This window comes from Gadus morhua, chromosome 20 (genome assembly GCF_902167405.1).
Source record: "Gadus morhua chromosome 20, gadMor3.0, whole genome shotgun sequence".
Taxonomy (NCBI): domain Eukaryota; kingdom Metazoa; phylum Chordata; class Actinopteri; order Gadiformes; family Gadidae; genus Gadus; species Gadus morhua.
The window spans coordinates 5,864,904-5,890,996 of record NC_044067.1 but is presented as its reverse complement, the minus strand read 5'-3'; the positions used below and the strand labels follow the sequence as shown (position 1 = coordinate 5,890,996).

The 26,093-nt window shown below is 47.6% G+C and overlaps 1 protein-coding gene across 1 annotated transcript in view; it reads right to left on the bottom strand.

The window, feature by feature from the left end:
* Positions 1 to 25,314, bottom strand: part of adcy5 (adenylate cyclase 5) — a gene marked incomplete in the record, with an annotated part of 54,121 nt that extends 28,807 nt beyond the window's left edge. The window contains 1 exon segment of the mRNA XM_030342997.1: positions 24,302 to 25,314. Coding sequence (XP_030198857.1) covers positions 24,302 to 25,258 — 957 coding nt within the window.
* Between the last annotated feature and the right edge of the window lie 779 nt (positions 25,315 to 26,093).

Here is a 26,093-nt window from a genome sequence, read left to right as displayed (position 1 = left end):
TTCCTGTAGACAGTTGAACTCCTCCACGCATCCATGATGTCCCCCCCTGCTTCCTGGTTGAGGTCAGGCCGGGGTTACTGTCTGCAATCCTACCTCGGCCGGCCACATGCACGTGCGAGGCCTCCATGTGATGCAAGTTCATCATTAGGCCCAGCGCGCGGGCTCCCCTTCACACCAGCGCTGCTGTCGTTAGTGTGAGAGAACAGGGGCAAGCCACACCGAGCCAGGCACAAGCCAGTTACCAAACAAGCCTTTTTCAATTTGAAATGATTGGGCTATGACACTCTTTATTTTTCCATGCCAAGGCTCCCGTGAATTGAGTTGAGCGAGATTAACAATAGCATGAAGGGTTTGAAATGAAACGTCTCCGATAATGTTGCCAATAGAGTCTGCTCACGGTATTAAGTAACAGTAGAATGTGAGCACTGTCAGCTTAAGAGAGAGAGAGAGTGTGTGTGTGTGTGTGTGTGTGTGTGTGCGTGCGTGCGTGCGTGCGTGCGTGCGTGCGTGCGTGCGTGCGTGCGTGCGTGCGTGCGTGCGTGCGTGCGTGCGTGCGTGCGTGCGTGCGTGCGTGCGTGCGTGCGTGCGTGCGTGCGTGCGCGCGCGCGCGCGCGTGCGTGCGTGCGCGCGCGCGCGTGTTCAGCTAAGCATATTCTTTCACTGGCACTTCATAGATAGATGCCAGCGGGATCCATAAAGCCCTACTGAGGGAAAGGCCATTCGTGTCAATATTTACCCGCCATCAGAGACACTTTGTGTTTGCCGGAAATAAAAATCTGGTTATTCCACCACAAACCTATTAAATACCTATAAAATATGATGTATTCTTTTTACGACACGAATAACCTCAATCAAATGTTCCAACCAACAACCTCAAATGAAAATAATGAGATAAACTAATTGTGGTTGGTTAGCTAATCATTTCACGCTAGGCTAATGCGCGCCAAGCCAATGCATGCTAGGCTAATGTATTTTCGGCGCTTGCACGCTACCTAGGGTACGACACCACCAGCCCCCTGCTGCAACGCTGATCCAAGTAAGAATTAAGATAGTGTTAAAGGAACCGTCACTCCCGGCTTAACCAAAACATCTGTTCTAAATACAATCTTTCACCGTGCCTGAGAGCAATTCCGCACAGGCACGAAGGTAAACAATAGAACTTTGGCCTCTGTGACGAGACAACTCTTTAAAGAATTGTAAACAGGGATTCACTGTTGTTCTTGTTCAGAAACTTCATGCTGATGCAATGCATCTTTGCTTCCAAAAGACCAAAGCTGTGTACCGCCATTGTTTAAATCCATGGCACGCTAAAGACTCATCGGCAGAATCGGTAACTGATTTTGACAAATGATCTTGGTAACGGATATTTTAAGTGAAGCCAGGACTCGGGAGAGATGGAATCGACGGATCGATCACAGGCCACAGCCATTTCAGCGGTCCGGTGTGTCCGACTATTAAAGTTTGATCGACGGAGACAGAACCTCAGATTACATCGGAAAACATCAACGGTACCGTCCGATGTACATGTCCCCTCTGGGGTCCAGCGAGGTCACCCACAAGCGGAGCGTCATGGCCACCCGCAAGGGGGGGGGGGGGGGGAGAGCGTGCAGGAATACCGTGAGTAAGCCTTTTGTGAGCCTCTGCTTGGCTTTATCTATAAACTGGGCTTTTCGTTTCACATTGATGAGCAGAAGATCTAAACATGAGATCTCCCCCCCCCACTACCTCTTACCCCCCCTAACCCCCCCATCCCCCCCCCCCCCCCGGTGGCACACACTCCTCCAGCGCACACAATGAGCCCCATTGTGTGGAGGCGGATAGATGCGAGTCATGCGCTGCATGCTTATTACTGCGAGCGCCGGGCTGCCAGCCTGACGCTGCATGATGGCGTAACACTGTACCGGAAGGTTCTCACGTTACACAGCCGTTTAATGCCCCCCCCCCCGACCCTTACCCCCCCCCAAAGCTGTCTATAGCTCTGCTAAGCCCTATGGTAATGAAAGAACTAGATTGTACAATTGTACTATTTGCCATACTGCACATACACTTCAAATTTGCCGTTTGGCAGTTATCAGCTAATCAAGGATCTTATTGCCGCCAACACAATCCAGAACAAGCTGCTTATTTGACCTTAAAGGTGACTATTATAGCTGAATATAGCAGTTCTTGGGGAACTAAAAAAAAAGGGTATACAAACCCTGTTAGGGTCATGTGATGCTTGTGAATGTTGACACATCTGTGGCAAGACTGATACAAAGTCATATATATTTGTCCTGTAGGTTGAAGTTATGTCTATGAATTATGCCCCTGAATTAAGCCCTCCCACTGGTCAAGAAGAATGACATGATGATGAGGCTAGGGAAGAGGTCGGGGAAGCCGTTTCTAGAAGTTGACCAAGTGCAGATACGCACTGGTACATACCTAGGTCGTGTCCTTTACATCGGGACGTTGAATGCTTTCAAGTGGTCCGAAGACCACCCAGGAAATGGCTCTAACCCCAGGGACTTATAAAGGTCACCGAAGTGCCGGTCCCGCCTTTGAAGAAGAAAGACAGCCTGCCCCCAGCACCAAACGTACCGGAGGGACGGTGGGGGCGGGGGGAGGTTGGGGGTATTACATTTTTCATCTCGTGCTTCAAAAAGGGAGAGTGGGAGAGAAAGGTGGTGGCGTCCTGGTGGGGGTGGGGGTGGTGGCGGTAGAGGTGGTGACACTGAGTAACTGAGGACACGTCCAAATATAGACTTGGGACATCTGAATAGCACAGTCACACAGTGAGCGAGCCTGAATCCAATTTCCGCCCCGTGCATTCAAAACATTTCATGGAAGACAAATGTGTTTTGGAACGGCAGATCAGGTCTGTGAAACGTACATAGACCTGACACACGCACACGCGCCGTGCGGACACAGACACGCACGCACACACACCTTTTCTAACATCTGGTTGACCAGACATATTTATTGAGACTCCATTTGAAGTCTGAGACCCGGGAGCTGATATAAGCTTTTCTGAACCTGACCAAACAATACCTCAAATATGCTCAGACGGGCTGAGGCCCGTCTACAAAGTCTTCGTCGCCCCCCCCCCCCCCCCCCCCCATATTGAAGTGCATCGAGTCCTCTGTGGGAAACTCATCCTGGGCTGTATTCTATTGTTTTGGAACAGCCTATTCAATTCAGGGAAGCCACTTCCCAGGGTCAGGAGCCGGGGGAAAGTGGAAAGGCAGTCCATCCGTTTCGGATGATGGATGATGGAAAGCGTGTGGACGGAAGGCTTAGCGCAGGCTAGCACTGTCCGCGCTAGGATCAACACACAGAGAGAGAGAGCAGAAAGAGAGAGAGAGATAGCAGAAAGAGAGAGACAGAGAGAGATAGCAGAAAGAGAGACAGAGAGACAGAAGAAAGAGACAGAGAGACAGAAGAAAGAGAGGAAAAAAAAAGAGAGAGAGAGAGAGAGAGAGAGAGAGAGAGAGAGAGAGAGAGAGAGAGAGAGACCCATTTAGTGGTAAAAAGCTTTTTATATGAGCACTGGAAAGATGCCCACAGAAAGTCATGAGAGCATTGTAATAACATCATGATAATATAATTAAAGATCATAATAATACATTTATGGGGACATAAGGTCAAACCGAAGTAGTTTTACTCTAAAGACGTCCGTTAACCAAACATAATAAACGGATCATTTGGAGTCTTTTGTACCTCGTGCAATATACTGTACAACGTGTCCTTTAAAAAAAACACACACACACACGTTTGTTCTTTCCTTTGTACTGGAATTCAAGCACACTGTGATTCAGACTGTGCATGAATTACAGACCCAGGACAAGGGCATGATCCAAGGCCGGGGAGAAGCCCACACCTGCCGCGGTCCTAAGGTGGCGGCGATGACGTCAACGTTATGGTGGCCCATTCTCGTCTCGATGAAATCACAGCGCCGGCCGTGATGCAGGTTCACCAAACCAAAGAAGGCAAGAGGAGGATAACAGAACAACATCTGGACTCAAAACTGAGCGATTCAGAGTGGCTGGGAGGGTGCATTGCAGTGTGATAAGTAGCCTCTCACGGCACCAATATGACAGGGGCCTCCGACCAATCTCCAAGGCTCAATGGCCTTCGACCCTGCAGGCACCTCTACGAGAGGGAGGGGGTGTGCACACGTGTTCAATCCATGTGTGTAGCAAAACTAAAGAAAGGCCAACAGATTTGAAAACCGTCACTGCTTGCATGCAACATGTAGGAGGGTAATTTTAAAATGGTCCGGCTAATATGGAGTGTGTGTGTGTGTGTGTGTGTGTGTGTGTGTGTGTGTGTGTGTGTGTGTGTGTGTGTGTGTAAGGCTGAGCACGCTCCGCAGCGCTACAGAGACAGACGGTCCTGGGAGGCTCAGCTGGCCTCTGGATTTATGTAACAGTGTTGATAGCGAGCAGCGGGCCCCCGGCCAGACAGACGGTCTGTTGGCCCTGCTCAGTAGCCCGCTTATTTAGCGTCCCTGCTAGTAATGCACTAGCGAGCCACTCCCACTGTTGGGAAGCCAACCCACAGACCTTCGAACGTCGTTTAGTCAGGTGAGTAGTGGGTAGCCATAGAGCACCCACTAGCCAAAAGACTTAATCCCTAGCCAAGACTCAATCAGTAGCCAAAAGACCACAATCCATGGCCAAAAGACATAATCACTAGCCAAAAGACTCAATCAGTAACCAAAAGACCTTAATCACTAGCCAAACTAGTTTCAGCAGCGAGGCTCGGGGAGTGTTGACCAAGTCAATGCCAAACATGAAATCTTTTGTTAGCTGCCTTTCATGAGCTCAATGGGCCTAGTGCATTTGATCCTTGTGGCTCAAACATGTTTACTGTAAACAAGACAAAATCAAAAGATTTTTATCCTCCGGTCGGTTTTGTTTAAAAAGATTGAAAATAATAGCAGTTGGTAATAGCAGTTGGGTCTAACAGGAGATCCTTTTATTCAATATGAAAGCAGTTTATTATTGTAAATAATAATTTTTATTTAGAAAGGCGTTAACACTTGCGCGTTAAAACTAGCCAAGATAAAAAAATATATAGATACACAATACAATCAAAAAATATGTAAATTATTTAATTATCAGATATCCATAGATATAAACATTTTAAAAAGTCGGTTTAAACTCTTTTCTCAGAAACAAACGTATCATTTCACAGTGACGATTATGATCGAGCTCCCGGTTTGTCCTAGAACAGAGACTACACGACGCACGCTGTCAAACTATTTGTGAAATACAAAACACACATTTGTTTCTAGGCCATTAGATGATGGTGACATTTGTCAAACAAAGGACGGCTGCAGCCCTCCATGTCCGGAAGGGCCTCGTTGACCGCGAGCACTTGGTAACGTTCTGGATGCAGATGGATCAGGGAGAAGAGGAAGGGATGTGCGGGGGATGGGGGGAGCATCACATCTTGCTAGCAAAAGGGCTACTTTTTGCCCAATAACAACAACAAAACCCTGAAATGATTATTTAACATCGATCTCTATAAAAGGAAAAGAACATAAAAAGAAACCATCAGTGCATCCCCAAAGAGCGTTACCGTGTGTCTCAACATGTTGTGCAGCCTTTAATAACAATCCTGCTTATGTACAGCACACAGCAGTGGGCAATTTGTCTGCTTCCTCATTGAGGGGTAATTATACAATAAGCGTGAAACCATTAGAGGCATTAAGCCACACCGCCCATACTGGAGCCTCTAGTGCCGCGAGGAGCAATCTTGCACGCGTGTGTGTGCGTGCGTTAAGTTTGTGTGTGTGTGTGTGTGCGTGTTAAGTGTGTGTGTTAAGTGTGTTTGGCTGTGTTGTGTGTGTGTTTGGCTGTGTTGTGTGTTGTGTGTGTGCTTGGCTGTGTGTTTGGCTGTGTTGTGTGTTTGCTTGGCTGTGTGTGCTTGGCTGTGTATGTCTCTGTGTTGTGTCTCTGTGTGTTAAGTGTGTGTCTCTCTCTCTGTGTGTGTGTCTCTGTGTGTTAAGTGTGTGTCTCTCTCTCTGTGTGTGTCTGTGTGTGTGTGTACGTGTGTGTGTGTGTGTGTGTGTACGTGTGTGTACGTGTGTGTACGTGTGTGTACCTTCGTGCACGTGTCCTCCCCAGGTGGAAGGCAGCTGCTGGTAGGGCCCGCTAATTGAATCACAGGATCCAGCAGGTTGCTCTGTAGCGCTAAGCAACTCCTGAGAAGCCTCGAGTCCAAGGGAGCAGCGACCCAGAGGTCGGACACGATCTCTCTCGCATTAAGCTCAACAGCAACAAGTTAGCGCATTAGTCCGTCCTCACAACACACCGTAGAGCGCACAGCGTTCTGCAGCAGCACTACTGATCAGAGGGCTCGCTACCGCAGACCCGCGTGAGTCACTGATACATTATTCATCCCTCCAAAAGCTAAATATAAGTACAGACAGATACGATACCGCCGTACAAATTTGATGAGGTGTACGTTTATGGGAACGACGCAGACCAGACAAACATGGCGGAGGAGTGAACGGCGGACCCTCAGAGCTGCCAAGGACGGGGTAGGGGGGGTTACACTCGGTTACACACGGACACGGGCGCGGCAGAGAGAATCATCCGGAATGCTAACGTCGGTGAGGATGGAGCAGACGAAGACGATAAAGGATCCGCCCAAAATAATATATACAAATATCCCAAAAATAGACTGCATTTTTATCAGGCTTTTATCCAAAGTGCTTTAGAATATTGCCTGACATTCACCCATTCATGCACACATACACAAACCGACGGCGGAGTAAACCATGCAAGGCGACAGCCAGCTCGTCGAGAGCAGTTAGGGTCAGGTGCCTTGCTCTGGGACGCCTCGACACTTTAGGAGCTAGGAGGAGCCGGGGATCGAACTAGCAACCTTGCGGTTACCAGCCAACCCAACTCCACCTCCTGAGCTACTGCTAGTAGCTCAGGAGGTTTGGAGAAGGAACACATGGAAAAGTTGAGGATGAGGTTTGGATGTTGCGTAAAACTTATATTCCAGTGTTTTGTAGACTGACCAGCAATCTGTCTTTCTGACTCAATATAGATATTTCGTTGATTGATCATTTGTACGTGAACTACATTGAGGTTTCATGGACGCATGGAATCTGTTCACAGACTAATGTTTATTAATAGAATCAGTACAATATATACAGTCTGTGGTTCAAACTAAATCATTGCTAACAATAGAACAATGGGACTCCTTGTTTTGGGTGAACCTATGATTCACCAATAACTGTTAATAAGTATTGGTCAGTATTAGTCAGACTCCTAGTCCTCATGGGGATGAAACGAGAGGGAATGTTGGCCAACCCGTGACAATCATAGCCTGCAATATGTTGGAAGAATCACACTTCATTATTTTTACAGCTATTTTTTCTTTCCTTTGCCTTAGGTATTTTGCTTTGTATTATTCAAATTAGTAGATAGTTCATCACTTTTTCCAATATAGATTCGACATAATCGTACACACATTTCACACTGCTGTCCTGCCATCACTTAACATGCCGCCCTTTCCTAAGCACACAGCAGAGTGGATTAGTTCCGGAAACGAACACCCCTATGTTCTGAATCGAAAATCTATTTTAAAATCGGGAATACTTTTGAATAGAGAATCAATCTTGATTCGAATTGCCAATAATCATATCAAATGCAAAAAGTGAGATGCCGAATTATTAACACCCTCCATACTGCGGGTATAACAGCAGCAGCTTACCCCGTTTTCATTTTTATCTCACATTTGGAAGAAAATAACCATCGGCAATTGATTTGGACCAGGGGAACCCGCAAAATATTCTGCCTAGTGATTCTATACTCCAAGTCAGTAGTAAAGGTTTACTTGAGCATATTGAAAACAATAATCGGACGGCTTCTTTTCTACATCAAAATAGTTTTAAAAAAAAACTATCAAATGATCCAAGTCAACAATTCCATGCCAAAGGAAAAGGACTTGGGCCTAAAAAAAAAAAAAGTTTGGTCCCTGTCCAGCGACAGCGAATGATAGGTAGGTTGTTTTCATTTTATTTATTTTTTATTTTAAAGCTTATAAAATAATTTGGGTCGCACATAAATTGACAGGGTCGGTCGGAAACCGGAACCGGAACCGCGACTCACCTGGGATGAGGTGGGGGGGAAACAGAGACAGAGAAAGCACTGAAAAGAGCGAAACATGCAAGCCGCCATTGACATTACGGGCATATAACTCCCCGACCGGCCAGGGGATAAACAGTAATGCACTGAGTCCGACCTCACCCCCCCTGCCCCCGCCACACGACGTGGGTTTACTACGATGATGCTCCAGAAACACGACCCCATACAACTTCCAGCGGGACCCAAAGATGAACCACAGATCCCAGAGGCCCCGTTCCCATCCCCAACGCAGTACTTGGCCAAAAGCGTAGTGGCGAGCTATTGAGATACAGCCAGATTTGTGGGTTCGACCACCACCACCATGCCCACTTGAAGCCTAGGCACAGCCCGCCCCGTCCTGGTCTGAGGAGAGCGGGAGCTCCTGATGGCAGTCCCAGAGCCAACAGAGGAGATGATGTTCTCCTCGTCTCATTGGATGGAGGACGCACAGAACTGGGTGTATTATGCAGAGCACCGTGCCAGAAGAGATTGGATACTAGCAAGGGGGCTATTGGGTCAACCCGGCCTGTTGGGTTGACCGTTGGGCCTAAAAAAAAATGTTGTTTGGTTCCGGTTTCCGACCGACCCTGTCCATTTGTGGGCGACCCATATTATTTTATGAGCTTTAAAAAAAAAAAAAAAAAAAAAAAAAAAAAAGTTTTTTTTTTTTGATGCAAACCTTAATTACGTTTTTGGACAGCACCTCTTCATTCTGTACAAGGATGAGCGCATTCTCTCGTTTATAAATGAAAAAAACCTACTTATCATTCGCTGCCGCTGGAAAAAATAAAATAAAAAAATAAAATAAATTCCCTACCTACCCATGACCTCAACTGACAACCAACAGGAACCAAACTTTTTTTTTTTTTAGGCCTTAGCAGTCCAGCTTGTGTAAAAATGCTTGATGGACTACTAGGCCAACTTCGTCTCTACCTAAGAGGGTCATGAAGACCCTCTTAGGTAGATTTACCTGCTCCAAGCCAAATGTTGTTATTAGTTGGAAGCAAAGGACACACTAGAACTGAAATAGCAATCATAGCGACCCGACCAAATCTTTTGCCTGACCGAAGCAAAACATTTCAAGGGATTTTCTGTCCGTTCCGTTAATATTAGTGGTGAATCATACAGAGCTCACAGTGTCATGAGAATACAGTCAGAAATTCGGTTTTAAACATGTAGGACTGAGAAACTGGTTTGCACAGGAAGAGCTTCACTTTGACTCACTTTGAGACCTCCTGCCAAGCTAGCTATGAATTAGCCTTTATTATACAGCTTTGGTTAAGTCCATATCAGGGGTTAGGGCTAGGCTTTGGGCTCATAGGCTTCAAGAAACAATAACGGACTGACACACATTCAAACACAGCGCTTTTCAACTAACATGGAACAGGTTATGTTCCGGTTTTGGGGATGCTAGTTTTGAACCGTTAAGTAATTAAATAAATTGGTTTCGGACCGGAATAGTTGGTTCCCGGCTGGAACCAAAAATAAGCAGGTTTTCCTTGAGCTGAAGTGCTAACCGCGCCAACAACAGTGGGCGTGTCATAATCTACAGGTTGGGAAGAGCGGGTGGAAAAAAGAGAGTGCTACTACGGTTTACCTCCAGTGTGCATTGTGCAACGCCGTCCGTGGATGGCTCATCCTCGATTACAACCCACTTCCGCCCAAACCATTGGAAACGGAGAAACCCGTTCGCTAGAAAATGGTTCGACAACCAGAGCCAATTTAGGGCAGGTGGGGGGGGGGGGGGGGGGAGGCCTAACAGGGTCAGGAAGGTGCCCACGAGGGGAGGGGGAGGCTTTGGACGCGCAACACCCGACGCCATGGCGACCGGATCCCACGGCATTGGCGTTTTCATGGCAACCGCGTGTTCTGTCTGCTGAGGGGGCGGGCAGAGGGAGAGAGAGAGGGGGGGGTTTGGTGGCTGGAGGAGTGCGGGGCTATTTCCAGAGGGACGCCGTCGCCCGACGGCTCTCTCTCCTATGGTGCATGCGCTGCACCTTATGACGGCCGCCTGGTGGATGAGTGTGTGGTGTGTGTGGATCGCACCGGGGCACGGACACTGGGTCGCATTGTTCTAACCCCCAGCCCTCCCCGCTAACCACCCCTACCCCAACCTTTTACAGCGGCCTTGTGATTCTGTTGACCTAGGCTAACAAGGAAGGCTGCCCACAGGGCAATGTTTTATTGTGGAGGTCGACGTCTGGGGGGACTTCGATAGTGTGCGCCGTGCAGCTCTGCCAAACCAACGAAGGCAGTTTGTTTAGTTGAGTCGCTCGGGTTGCAACGTAACGAGTCTTTGCGTTATTCGAAGCTGTTGTAAAGCAGACAGAAACGTGTTCTCTTTTATGCACGGCCACATTTACAAAGGGCCGGCTGGCCGGCGCTTATGCCCCTGCTGCCGACGAGGTGGAAACTTGGCCGGGGCGCGGGGGGGGGGGGGGGGGGGAACCCATAAACATGCTGAACATATCAAGACAGAAAATCTCCATGGCCCTCTGCACTCTGTTTGTTTCCACTCATTTACATGTTGCTCGGAATATTTTATACATATGCCATTAACAAGGCGTAATGATTTGTTCTTTACGACCAAATTAAAATAAGACCACACTGCTGGAGGAACAACATAGCTCAACGGGAGGTTAAAAACTTGGCAGGCCTCTTAAACAGGGCCAACGTTTGGTTCTTCCCATAATTGCTTCGTATGGACTTCCTCCAGCCTCGGTTCTCATAGGAGGGCCGGCGGCTTGCACGGTGGGCAGACCGGGCCTGATGTCACATCCACTCCTGACACGATACCTAATTAACATACCAGGAGGAGCAGGGGAAGTAGCCAGCCTGGTCGCGGCCACCGAGAGAACAAGATGGCACCGTGACAAGCCGGGGGCAAGCCGGTCAGGACTCGAGGGCCGCTGTGACGCTGGACCACGGGGGCCGGCAGCCGTAGGAAGAAAACGTTCCACGCTCCGGTTGAGTGGGCTCTAGATGGGAGCGCCTCTAAGAGGGAGCAGTCATCCCACTAGAGATGGCTGGTGAGTCGCTGCGAGAAGCGCTCCAATTTTTTTAACCTTTATTGTACATAAACCGTTTTGTTTTAACGTTTTGTCTTGCCTACCCTTTTTCTCTTCTGAATTATTTTTCCCTATTTTGGAATTGTATTACTCTAAATATTACTTATTTTATTCATTGGGCCAAATTATATCCGTTTTATCAATTCTATATTGCACCGTGGGATAGAGGCAAACGTAATTTCAATTTTTCTCTGTCTTGCAGATATTTGGGAATAAAGCTGACTTTGAGGTCTCGCGAATTGCCAGACTTGCCAGAGCTCGTGGTCTCGCGAGGCTTCGGGACCTCCCCCTCATAGGCTCAAACATCGAGCAGTCGAGCAGAGAGCGTGGCTGGGAGGCATCCCATGATCCCACTGTGGCTCTCCGGCGCGTCTGTAATTTTCGGGGACGGTTTTAACTCGCTCCTGGCTAAATTTAAAAGAGAGGACAAGCAGATGTTGGGCACATACTCGGCTTTCAAGGACAGAGACGCGCAACAACCCGACAGCCTGAAGTGAACGAAGACGGTGGTTACAGTACGGACAAGAGAGTGTTCTTTGCGCAAACCGTCTCAAAACAAGAGAAAACCACCTATCAAAATGATATGGCAGCATAAACTCTACACGAGTGGCGGCGTGTGTTCATGCAGCCGTTTCCACACCACTTCATAACCGTGAATGAATGGACCACCAGCCACAGCCATAACAAAACGCTCGGCAAAAAAACGAGAAAACAGTCGCTTTGTGCGCTGAAGACAGAGCATTCCCACCCCTCCCTGCATAATAGACCATCATTACTCATGATAATGCAACTCCTCTGCCACAATGAGCATAATGGTGCATAATGGACTCTCCATGCCACCTCGACAATGGCCGCCTGCGAGTTCCTCTGCGGCATCATGTACCTCTTAAGTAAGTGAGTGTGTTGCACAATCAGGCCGGCCCTGTGCTCCTACAGAGGTCTGCCAAGTGACAAACGTCTGAGCCACGGCGATGTGTCACCCAGGAAAAATGCACCCTGCGAGAACGCTCGCGATGAGACCCTTTTTTGGGGGTTTGCTGCGGTGGAAGGTCCTTGCTGCGCAGACTGCGGTTGATTAACGACTGCATTAACGATGCAAAAACAACAAGAAAAACTGGAGTGCTTTGGGTTCACATTAAGGACAAGGGCAACGTGATAATAATAACAATAATTTCTTACATTTATATGGCGCTTCTACCCAAAGCGCTTTACAGTGAGGGGGGGACCTCACTAACCACAAAACATGATGCACTTGTTCCCAACAGGACTGAGGAAGTGAACACTCCTATGTATGGGCAATTGCAATACCTTCCTTCAGGGTCTTTGGAACCGAAGGCAAGTGTCAATGTGCCATTTCCTAGACAGACAATGCTTGTGAGCTGACAGACAAACATTGCGGGTCATTTCATTCATGTTACTTTAGAAAAGGGTTTAACTGCACTGGCCTTGTCCTGCACGCAGTCTGAATTCAACAATGAGTATAACGGATATTGTCCATTTTTCTTGTTATTGTTTGAGTTCCTTTACTCTAAATGATGCACTGGGGTACGACATAACAACTAAAGACCCAGCCTACCTCCAGCGGTGCTGTTTGTGCAGCTACAGAGCGCGCACACACACACACACACACACACACACACACACACACACACACACACACACACACACACACACACACACACACACACACACACACACACACACACACACACACACACACACACACACACACACACGGCAGGTTGTGTATTTAATGCATGCCGGGCCAGAGGGAGCACCAGATGGTAGAGGATGGCCTCTCCTATTCATGAGATTCAACCTGGGCTCTTGTGTCCATTTCCATCCCCGTCTATAAGAGGATGACGGGAACAGAGACGCAGATAGCGACAGAGCGAGAGGCCGTGAAAGAGAGAGAGAGAGAGAGAGACTACCACAGGACACTCGCTAGTTTGTTTTTCCCTCATGTTCAATTGATTATGGAGTAAGCCAGAATAGGCTTACTCAGATAGAGCGAGGAACAATAATCCCAACGTGGGTGAGGGGCAGGGAAGACATCTTATCAAAATGGATGTTGGATGGATGCACGCACACAGAAGAGAGAGAGATGGAGTGCGAGAGAGAGACTAAAACAATACATCATGTCCCAGATTCCCAGTACATTACGTCAAAAGTACATTACTTGGCGGCCGGGGTGTATTTTTACACAGATACTGAAATCCGGCTAAGAGGTATATAAGGTCAATCATTTGACACTGGATCGAAGTCAGTCTCTGTGAGAGGTTGAGAAGTGGCCTGCAGGCCAAGGTGTTGTTCAGAGTATCGTTCATAAAGGGAACTAACCCTACGTTCGTACGAACTGTACGAGAAATAGGAGCAAGTGGCTCGACTAACAAGAACGTACGCATGTGAAGGCGTCATCAGTATGGGAGGCTACAGGGCGTACCGGGTACAGACTGTTCTCGGTTCTATGGAGTTAATTCAATAAAACCTTTAATTTGATCAACATGGGACATGTTTCATGCGGCACAGACTTCCATTGCTCTGTATAAAAAAAAAGGAAAACTATGCATTGACGTGTCTGACTTTAGCCAGACAAATGTCCCTTCGGAATAGGAGGAAAAACGATGTCACCTTCGGCAGGTTACCGTTACTCATGCTTGTCAAGTTTCATGTTTCACGGATGTTTGGGCGAGAAGGACAACCGATAAAAAGGCAACAATGGCCGCGAAAAAATAACAGTCTACATTGGACAGGTAAACGATAACATCGCGTGACAACGGCGTGAGGAAGTCATTCTCCAAAAAATCTAAATAGAGCAATACTCAGGAACTAGCTTGAGGAAATTGGCAGTGAGGCGTTAACCATGAGCCACCTCGGTTCTGCTTTCACTAAAAAGGCCCAAACAAGGGTGCACTTATTGCCTCCATCCATTCATCTCCATGACCAGCGCTCTTCCTGCTCTATGGTACAGGATAAGCAGGTTTTACACCCTGCCTATGTGTGCAACCCAAGAGGCACACTGCACACCAGATAGCATGACCTCCCCGGTTAGCTTCACCCACAAGGTTTTGGAGGCCGAAGGAAGGCCGTGATGATCGTTTCTTATTGTGCAAGCAAGCTTTGGCTGCTGAACTCCGGCCTTCAGCATCATCGACTAAAGTTGACATAGAGGACTCACGCCACCCACTGAGAAATTGACGTTTTGCATATCCTTTATGTACAAATTACCTTGTGGGATAGTTTTGGGGTTCATTCTCGGACTCCCTTTCCCTTTCCTCGTGCCACTGTTGACAGTCTTCCACTTCTGTGTCACGCATCGTTCCCAGCCTGCTGGAGGCGAGAAGAAAGGCTCTCCATGTATACGTTTGTGTGTACAGCGGGCATTAGCACACACACACTGTCCTTCACATGGGAGTCACTGCCTTAATGGGAAACTGCTTCTTGAACGGTGTCTGTGTGTGTGTGTGTGTGTGTGTGTGTGTGTGTGTGTGTGTGTGTGTGTGTGTGTGTGTGTGTGTGTGTGTGTGTGTGTGTGTGTGTGTGTGTGTGTGTACTACAGGGACATGCCCGCTGGTCTTCATCTGGAGGATATAAAGGACAGGGAGCTGTCAACGGCTTGCAATACAACAGCCCTGAGGAGGCCCAATCAGAGGCCCAATAACGAGGGGCCAGACAGGAAGCCCAGGGGTCATTCGGTCGTACCAGAACACCTTAACCGTCGTCAATAGGTTTATTACACTGCAGCGCCAACTGCTTAGCCCACTGTTTGCTTTCCGTTGACACCTAGTAATACAAACCCATGGAGATCTTCGTGATTTTGACGTACTCTATTTTTCATTTTTGACTAGAATGTCTCGGCGTTAACGAGTCATTTGTTTTCATTGTCATGGGAACCAAAATAAGATTAGGTTTGACAACTGGTTTGGATCCTGTACCGGAGTAATTAAATTAACAGGAAGTCAACCGTTCCGGGCTAGAAACTAAGCCTCCCCGGTTATGGTTGCACCATGGTTTTTTTTTATACAAAAATAAATACATCAACGGTCGGGTTGAGGCTGTACTGCGGTCAGCCAACCATTATGAATGCATGAATGTGATCGATAAGACAGACCACTTTGCCGTGCGTTCGTAGCAAACACTACACTGTGCATTGAATCTCTAGACCGCGGTATACAAAGCAGGGGGGAAAAAAGTACTGTTTCCATAAGGGGTGTGTGATATGGAAAAGATACATTTATTAGATAAATAGGATAAAAATGGATTTGTGTAGGAGACAACAAGTCAGTGAGGGGAGAGAGTTCAAGGCAATATGTATCAAAAGAGCATTAATAATTAATCACTGAGGTTGGAGAGAATGATATTCTTCCAAAGAATCAGCTTTTGGATATGCTTCTCCTTCTACAACTATGCAATGTATTACGCCTTGGCATTTTCTTGGTATCTCTACATTTAAAAATAAATAAATCTGTCAAGGAAGCTCATCACGTGATACTTGGTTCAATAATGACGACTGCCACATACAGGCCACCGTAGCTTCTCATAGCTCATTGGAAAGTGAGGGTTGGGATGGCCCCTTTAATGTTAATATTTTAGCAATGTTTACCACACACACACACACTCCAACAATGGTGACCACTACCTCCAGTTGAGCTTTTTGTTAATATACTTAATCAGAAGTGTCCGAGTGTGTCTCTGAGCACGAGTGTATGCGATTAAGGCACAAAGAGCATTAGTCGTTTATAATTCTTAACAACAATGGGAAAACCACAACAACGAACTGTTTCAGTGAGAATATGAATCTGAAGAAAGCTCTTCTCCAAAGCTTGTGTACCTGTTGAGCACACGGCATAGGACTCACAGCCCAATCTAATCTGCCTGGAAATGAATTTGATTATAACACGGCACTGCAGGATGATTCATTTGCCTTGCACCTCATAAAAGATAATGTTTCGTCTCTGGCAGAGGGAGAGAAAGAGTGAGAGAAAGACAGAGAGACAGCGAGAGAGCATGATGGGGAACTGAGACTGAGCAGAAGAACCAGAGCGAGGTAGAGTGATGTTTGAAATTCTGGTACAATGTCAAGAGGCTTGGGTGTCACCTGGGTGCTAGCATCACAAATCACATACTCTAGATTCATATCTAAAGTCGGATGGCAGATGACATCAAATGAGAGATAACTAGGCGTTTCACTTTCTCTCGCTTCATATTTGTTTCGACCAATCATGAAGCGGTAAGCTGTAAGCGCATAATTGGTAAACACAAACTCGGCCAGCAGTAGTAAACTATAAGTAACCGTCTCTGAAGGTTTCAAATCAATACCATGTAGAACAACAACTGTAGAAATACACGTAAAATCCCCCTGAATGAGCTTTCTCCAGTAGAGTATCTCCATAACGAAACAGGAAAGGAGGCGTGACTCCGCCCCTTACAGTTGTTGGATTCCGTGCCCGGGCTCTGTGCGGTCTCCCCCCAGAATGTCTGCTATAACGTAGTAGGACTGCTGGAACACAGATCACCTGGGTGCCGACCCCCCTCCCCCCCCCTGTGGGGGCCACTACATTCCTCTGTTGTTGTTGCCACTCATTCCAATTTTAGGGTTGAAGGATTTTACAACAGCGCTCTTCAAATCAATGCAGTGCGACCAAACGAAAGCCCCCAGAGGGCTGGCCACATTGTGGCCCATAATAACATGTTCATATTTGTTTTTCATTGCATGTAAAACACTCAGATGTATGTGTGCATCAGGTGTAGAATACGTAGCTTACATTTTGTAGGCAAATTGTCAATGGGCCCCTTTTATGCAGATAAGCCGAACACATACTTTTATCAAAATTGTTATACCAATCATCAGTTTTATCCAAATCCTCATGCATGTATAAAGCTCCATATATCGCTGTTGATTTGGGCCCAGCATATGGGCGTATGGTTCACCCTCTTCCCTCCACAGCTCCCCATCAGGTGTTCTTCCCTCTTCACCGCTACCGGCTGAAACGTCCTTGTCGTCCCCTTCAATCTGTTGCGGATCCTCCTTTTCCAAAGACTAACAACGGTTAAACAATGGCGGAGATTATGTCAACTGCACTTCAACGTACCCATGTATGATGCGTTGCCCAGGCGAACGGGAGGACTGGAAAGGTCAAAAGGGGGGAGGGAGAGAGAGAGAGAGAGAGAGAGAGAGAGAGAGAGAGAGAGAGAGAGAGAGAGAGAGAGAGAGAGAGAGAGAGAGAGAGAGAGAGAGAGAGAGAGAGAGAGAGAGAGAGAGAGAGAGAGAGAGAGAGAGAGAGAGAGAGAGAGAGAGAGAGAGAGAAATGTATGCACACAAACTGCATCTCCCGTCTCTATATCGAGAACCTTGTTCTCAGAGTACAAGCAGTGGGACTCATTTGTGTCAGAACAGCAGAAATTGCAACGACAACAACAACAAAAGCCCTGATTAACTACATTGCTGAGGTATCATGGAAATTCCCAGACAACAAATGCATTAAAATGAATGATCCATTGATCTGAGAGAGGGAGAGCGAGCGAGCGAGAGAGACATTGTTGTTCCAAAGAGCAATAATAAACACAACACTTGTGTTCAGAGTCTGAACAAGCTGAGGTCATATTTATTATCCTAAAAGGAAAAACAAAAAAACAACGGCCGTGAATGAGTCACTGTGACAGATGTCCTTTGTGTTTTGGAAAGTTTGGGGGGGGGACGGGATCCCATTGCCTACCCTTGTATTTAAAGTAAGGGGACCACCAGGGATTTCCCCACAACACAACTACTTAATATCTGGTCAGGAAATTGATAAAAAAAAAGTCAAATTCAGTCAAATTCAAAGTCAGTTACAAATATATTTATAGGATGCTTTTGTGTAGTTTATACTTCCTCAAAGTCTGAATCCCCGCCGAGAACGGATTTTGGTTCCGTTGTCCATCGCTAGATAAACCTGGAGCATTGAGCAGAACAGCGTGGATGTCGAATCAAACGCGACTATCAGCAGCACCAACAACATGCTCACAGCCTTGTGTTGGCAGAACCTCGTTTCAACCTCCAGGAGGCCCTCTCCATCTCCACCAGCACAGAGTCAGATGACCTTGATTATGCCAGGGAATCTGAGCGGGCCCAAGTGTTGCAGAGCACACCAGTATTAAAAGGGGAAATATTGTGTCACCAGGTGTGAGTGTGGTCAGCCATCACATGCCGTTTGAAAATCTGCCTTTTCCTGTGTTTTAGTGACATCACAAGTGGGAGTGTCCACTTAGATGTATGATGGATAGAAGCAGCATTTGCTACAGTACACTGGTTAGGTGGCCTGGTCCTACCAGACTCTCGTACTTCATTTCATTTGCACAGAGAGTCTGGACCCACTCAGAGTGGCCCAGTGCCACTCTGGATCTGCCGTAACCAATCGCTAACGTTTGGCCGGGAATCACGTTGCGCACAGGCTGTAAGCAAACCAAACACCGTGGTGGAAGAGGTCTGTCAACGAGAGCTGACTTTAACGTCATTGATCTCAGCCACTCCCTCTGTTCGCTGATTGGACGCAGAAAATTTGGACTGAGAAAAACCCAAGAACATACCGCAGACCCAGACGTAGTACTGAAGGGGAATGAAAATGGAGAGGAAGTACTTAGGCGGGCGGAGCCAGGCTACTGGTTAGGCTGGTTGTCTGATCTTGATTTCTATGTGGTTTTCTTAAAAGGTGTCATATTATACCACCAGTTGTGAGTGTGATTAGCCGTTACAATTCGTGAAAATCTGCCTTATGACATCACAAGTGGGCGTGTTCACTTAGATGTATGTATAGATAAGCAACATTTGCTACAGGCTGGTAGTCTGATCTATCCATTATACATCTTGGTTGACCCTCCCCAACTTGTCACTAAAACACAGGAAAGGGCAGATTTTCAAATGGCTCGTAATGGCTAGTCACACTCACACCTGGCGGCATAATATCACCCCTTTAAAAGCAACTCTACAAATTACATAAAGATTATAGTGCCCACGCAACGGGGTCTTTCTCAATACTCCTTAACACGAGCAGCATTTCTGACACGAAACTGCATTTTCCAACGCATGTTTCATGTGACAGGTGGCACTACATAAAAGGGACTCCAATTCTTTGTGGATTTCTTGATTCCTCCCTCCATCACACTCAAAAAAGCTGCTCGAAAGAGCATGTTGGAGGGAGATATCGCAGCAGATACAGTGCAGATGTACAGGACAGAGGACGAGGATTGGTGTTCAGTCATCGTGTTCTGCTCCGAGCCCTCTGTGCGTCATTAGTACAATAAGAGGCTCTCATGATGTCTTCCCCGGGAAACTCGGGGCTATCGGCGTCTCTGTGATGTTCTCTGAGACACATTCCAGGGCTTTAATTAAACTGGAGCTATCAATTACTTTCATACCTAAAAACCTACAGAATGAAACCTTGCATAGGAGAGGGCATTGTCATGGCAACTATCCCACACAGAAACAAACCGTTGGTAAAAACTAAGTAGCTTAACTGGTATTTAACCTCCATTGGTCTGCTGTCGTCGATCACGTTTTATAAGGGAACGGTGGTTTCTGTGGAACAGGCAACGAAGCTTTGAACCCATAGCACTGAAGCTTTATTGGCGACTGTGGAGCTGAGGATATCTGTAAAGCGGGGGTGCGAAGAACAACCTTTCCAGGGCTCAGCGAGGCGAGAGAGAAGGACGCAGGGGGTCGGGCATGTGAGAGGGGGGGGATCGAACAACAGGATAAAATAAGAAGCAAAACTCAGGCACCTACAGGCCTGGCCTTCAGATTTGTACCCAAGAACATGTTAATAATAATTAAAGAAACGAGGATGCACTCATCTAAATACCCATCAGAAGGCATCTGGAAAATGATAATAATTCTGCCAGGATCTTCGTAAGAGGTGTGTAAACACCCAGTCTAACATCTTTATTCTCATACAGCCCTGATTTCAGGGTGTTCACCACCCACCCTCCACCCCCCCCCCCCCCCCCCCCCATCTCAAGGAATCACACATTTCTTCCAAACAATCAGCACAGAGAAGGAGAAAGACCGAGACACACACACACATTGACGGAGAGAGAAACACAGACAGAGACAGACACACATGGAGAGAGACAGACAGAGAGGGAGGGAGAGGATTGGCATTCAGCGATGGAGAACACATGAGCCCATGTTAAATGCGAGGGTCTCCTTCACGCATGCAGCCTTGCCACCTCATCTCTTGGCCGTCTTCAGACATCAGGCATTTTCTGCCACCACTGCCTCCAAATACCCCCCTTTGTCAGCGGTTGGTGGTTGCGTCTGTGCCATCGTATTTCATGTTCGCGAAAAAAGCGAAGGCTTAGAAAAAGACTTAGCAAAGACAAAGAAACTGAGTCATCTGTGTGCTGGTATAGCCGCCACACACACACACACACACACACACACACACACACACACACACACACACACACACACACACACACACACACACACACACACACACACACACACACACAGGTGTGCTCAGAGAGACGCTGGGGTAGGGGTTCCAGATAAAGGGAATCTGTTGCTAAGCTACAGGCGGCTCACTGGGCCATCTTGTGCGCCCACTTAGGGTCAGCAGGCGGCTTGTGAGAGGCAACTTGGCTCAAATGCCCGCCAATCAGTGACCACCCTCCCGCCACCTATCCACCCACAGCACACCCCATCTCCTTTGGCACACCTCCCACTCCACAGAACCCCAAAGGTTGTTTCAGGACTCAGACTGGTGGTGGGGGGGGCTGGTGGGGTGGACGATGGCAATGGTGCTTCCAGGGTAGTGGGAGAAAAGGGGGCACCGTCTGTTTGGGATCCCAGTGTGCCGGTATGTTACAGTGCCGGGCAATGGAATTATGAGAGGGTGGAGTGTGGAGGTCAGTCTGGGACAAGTGGGACCGGTCGGCCCTTAACCCACTCCCCCTCCGAGGGTAAGGGGCAGCGGGGGTCCTGGGAGGAAGTTCGTTCTCTCTCTCTCTCTCTCTCTCTCTCTCTCTCTCTCTCTCTCTCTCTCTCTCTCTCTCTCTCTCTCTCTCTCTCTCTCTCTCTCTCTCTCTCTCTCTCTCTCTCTCTCTCTCTCTCTCTCTCTCTCTCTCTCTCTCTCTCTCTCTCTCTCTCATTAGACTGTGTGGGGGTGTAGCTTGAAGGCCTACGAGGGCCCAATTATTAAACAATGAGGCTGAAATTAACAAATGTGCCGGCTCGGTTGTGTTTATTATAGACACTCTCTCAAATCAGCCCCAGTATGGAAGCCAGCGAAGGTCAAGTTTAGGGAACGCCGTCGGTCAGATGACGTAAACACATCCCCCCCCACAAGGGACTTAGGGGAGGAGGGGCTAAAGGAGTAGAGGGCCGGCTCCAGCTTCATCATGTCGGGGGCCAAGGGCCACCTCAAAGAGACAGAAGAGTGGGTGGTAAAGTCATCAGATACTATTTATGATGTGTTGATTCCAGAGGGGAATGCCTAGATATTAGAAGAACACTGAGATAAATAACTGGAATAATTTGGGCTGAGAGTTCTAGGAAGTTGTGCGTCATCCCCGTGATTATGGCTAAGGCCAACTCTGAGATTACTTATTTTTTTGAGTAGGAGCAGTGCTGTATACGAGGTGCTCCGCACACGGTGGCATTATACCATGTCTGAGAAGATTAACCCCCTCTCAACGATAACCGCAGACCGGGACCCAAGTTCAGAGCAGAGTAGAACATTCACAGCGGTTGGCAGACAGAAACGTTCGATTTTACACGCGTTGTCTCTAAATGATGGTCTTATGTAGCGACAGCGGTAAAACGGCATGGACCACGATGTTCACGATTATAGAAGACGTACCGATGCCTTTAAAAAACAAACAAAGGACATTGTTGGTTCACTAGCACTTTAACATATCTCCGGTGTGAAGACCAAGTAGAACGACCACGGACCGGATCTGCCCGACAACCAGCATCTGAGTCATCAAACCAGGCCTTTGGGTGGTATTAAGTTTGGCAGAACCCTCCCCTTTTTCCGATATGGGACGTGTCAAGTGGATCTAATGATGCATACACACGTGTAAAGTGTACTGTTTTAGGTGTAGTCTACCGCTCTTGTGACGGCTACAGACGAGGATGAAATGGACCATGTGGAATTGAATTAATAGGATCTAATGGGAGGGAGACGCTGTTTTAGAAACAAGGTGGTGTGCAACACGTTGAGTGGTCACAGCCGGTCACTATAGAAGTCTATTAGCTCAACAATTAGCACGCAGCCCTCATGAATCAAATCTCCTTAGGGAGGATGTGATTTCTGTGCTGCTGCAGTTTCACAAATCGTTTTCCTTCTTTTTTTTTTTAAGGTGTCAATCTAAAAGAAAAAAAGATTTTCCAAAACAAAACGGAAACCAATTTTTCGGGGAACATCTCAGCATAAGCCTGGGAGCAATTGTGCAACAAAGCATAATCTTTAGAGCTAAAGGAAACACTGCAGCACAATCCAGAGGCTACATCTGACCTACATGTACATGGGGGGGTGAATCTGATCTGCTAAAAACAACCAAACGAGTGTGACATGATGGAAAGAGTAATAAACACACAGCGCTTTCCCACACAGCAACCAGGAGACCGACAGGAGAGAGAAGAGGGCTTCATTCAGTTAAACGCAGTCCCTAAACCTAAACATTATGGAAGAATCGTTTTAAAAATTTGCTGCTCGTGACAACTTTATTTAATATCAAAAAAGGACACAAATTCCATTTGAAATGATATGGTTTGAATGTGATGAGGATAATTCCTTACAGATGACAGAACACTGAACTAGGGTAACTTACTCCTCAGCTGAGTAATCTAATAATGACCAAACAAGGGCTGCATTATGCCTTAATTTTAGACTAACTGGCCATGTTTAATACTTTTAGCTGCTGTTGTTTGGTAACATGTTTAGGGGAATACACTAATAAATTAATAAAGGATAGAGAGCGAGAGAGATTAAGAAGAGAGCTGGAAACAAAGAAGAGGTATAGAAATGAGACTGAAAGAAAGAAACCTGAATTTGTCACAGTGTGTGTGTCTATAATATTGGGTATACTAAAGAGGAACGAAAAACTTAGATTATGTTGGGGTTAAAAAAAAGAAAGTACAGTTAAGGACCATAAGCCCCTAGTAGGAGGTGGCTTCAGCCAATGGTGATCAATATGCAGACCCATAATCAGCGTTAAGCTTTCCTTGGTTGACCAGCATCTCTTTTCAACCACCCAAATATGACAATAAATGTGTCGAGCTTGCGATTGAATCAAAACGCCACAGTGCATGAGTCCTGAAGCTATCATAGATATTTTAATGCAATAAACATAAATAAATAAAAATATCTGCGACCAAGATGAAAAGGCGCTCATAAAGACTGTGTTTAGAAAACAAACTGTTTTCGATCTTTTGTTTTTACTTAAAACAACCAGGCCTATTTTGTTTGTTTTTCTCTTCCAAAAACGATTTGGGGATAACGAAATGTATTTAATGGTGTGGCGTGGCAGACGGATATAACTATACTTTTACTTTGTTTACTAATTTAGCCTGTCCCTCTGATCTATGCATAAAAAATAATGCAGGGATAAGTCCACATCAACGTCAAAGCCAGATGAAAGCCGACCATTATGTGTCCCGTGTGTTGCCTCTAATTACAAGGCCAGATCAATTAGTCCAGTGGTGTACCCATAACCATCATTGTGATCAAAGCACAATCTTAAACGACATGCCAAGAAACGGATAAAAAAAAGTTCCTCTTCAACCTCAACAGATGTCTTTTATGACAAGAATTAACGCTTGTAGGCAAAGCACTCAAAACAGCAGCCTGGAATCCCAGGGAGAAGTATTCGAAACCATCAGTACCATAACGACAGATTCAGACCATTCAGGCCATGCTGTAGCAGAGGTCATGGCTCCCCTCTTGCATTGCCACTAACATCACAGAAGACCCTGCCACTGCCATCACAGAAGACCCTGCCACTGCCATCACAGAAGACCCTGCCACTGCCATCACAGAAGACCCTGCCACTAACATCACAAAAGACCCTGCCATGTACCCATAAGACAACCACAAGAACCACACGCTTTTAAAGTCCAACACATACCTGTCTCCAAAGAAGGCTGTCCACGCCGCTCAGCGCCCACGAAGCAGCCACGTGGACGGCGGACAGCAGGACTCCGGTGATGACGGCCGCGCGCATCCGCACGGGCAGCAGCGTGTAGATGATGTGGATGAAGAACACCGTCCACCACACGCCCTCCGAGACACTGCGGGGCTGCATCAGCAGCACCCCCATCACCTGCACCACCAGCACCAGCGCGATCACCCCGTAGCACACCAACCACATGTGGTCCTGATGGAAGCCGTTCCGGTTGCAAACCACCACCAGCACCAAGATGAGCACGATGGCCACGGAGAACACTGCTGCGTACGTGGGGTTCGTGCCGCCGGCCGCGGCGCAGTGGAAGCCTAGCATGACGGCGAACACCAGCGCAAGTACGGCCATGAGCATGGTCAGGCTGCTCTGGTTGAGTCTGAAGAAGTAGCGCTGGTAGAGCCTCTCCAACTTCTCCGACTGGAACTTCTTGGATTTGAAAATCTGCATCACGCCGCTACAGCACGCCACCAAGGAGAAGTGAACTTCAGGCATGACCGCCTCCTCCTCCTCCGCCTCCTCCTCCGTGGTCTTCAGCCTCGGCCGTCGGTTCTCCAAACCCACTTCCACCGACTTGGCACTTCTCAACTCCCCATCCGCGCGCTTCTGGGACGAGCGGTGGTTGTTGTTTCGACTACTCTCCTCCCCATGTTCCTGCCAGGCTGCCCTGGACCTGAAGCTGACCCGGCTGACTGTGGTCGAGGCTCGCCCGGGCTGTCGCTGCGCATCATCCTCTTCCCTCCATCGGCTGTTCGACCGGGAGAGCTTTTTGCGCGGAGATCTGGCCGAGTATGGGCATCCGTTGGCAACAGCCTCCGATTCGCCCCAAGCTGATCTGTGTTCGGTCCCTCCCCTCATCCCAGGCGCGGCGACCGCGGGTGGGCTGACACTATTGGATCTGGACATGATGGAAGGGTCCCGCGACAACAACAAACCCCCCCAAAAAAACGGGGGGGGGGGGGGGGGGGGGGGGGGGGGGGGAGTCTGATAGGAGTTTAAAATATATCTATAACTTTGAACGAGTTTACTTAAAGCAACCCTGATTGTGTGTTCTTTTCCCACTGAGCTGGCCCTGTCGGGTTTTGAAGATACACTAATGGATGGATGGGTTTCTCCAAGTTCAATTTACATTTTTGCGTAAATTAAGGATTTAGGAGATGGAGGTGATGTGCCCTCTATTAAGTGAAATTAGGTGGTCATTTTACAAAAACCAAAACTTAGATCTCCCACATAACAGCAGTTAATTCAATTAAAAATGTCCGTAAGGACGCAGAACTCTGTACCCGTGAGTGGCAACCACGTCGTGGGAATAAAGAAAACACTTGGAACATGCGCAGGTGGTCCCGGGGGTATCCGTGCGGTGGTGTCAGGGGAGACGAAGCGTCAGACCCATCAGATCCGTGTGGCCTCGGCACCACACCGCCGAGCCTCATTAGAATCCAACCGGAGAACAGAAAATAAACCAACACAAAATAAACCATTACGCAACCAATCAGTCACCACCGTGGCGCATTACCGTCCCTTACGTGGCAGACTCGTCGTAGTGTCTGCCAACATGTTTCTCACTCGTCGTGCCTGGAGGAAACAGTGGTTTTAACGAGCGATCGCCGAGGAAAAGGTCGGACCCGACGAGCAAGCCCATCGTGGTGGTGTTGTTGCTGCTGGAGGTGCGGGTTTTTTTGTGTTTTGGTGCCAACGCAGCTTTTCTTTCCAAGTCATGCACCTGTGTGTGGCGACAGAC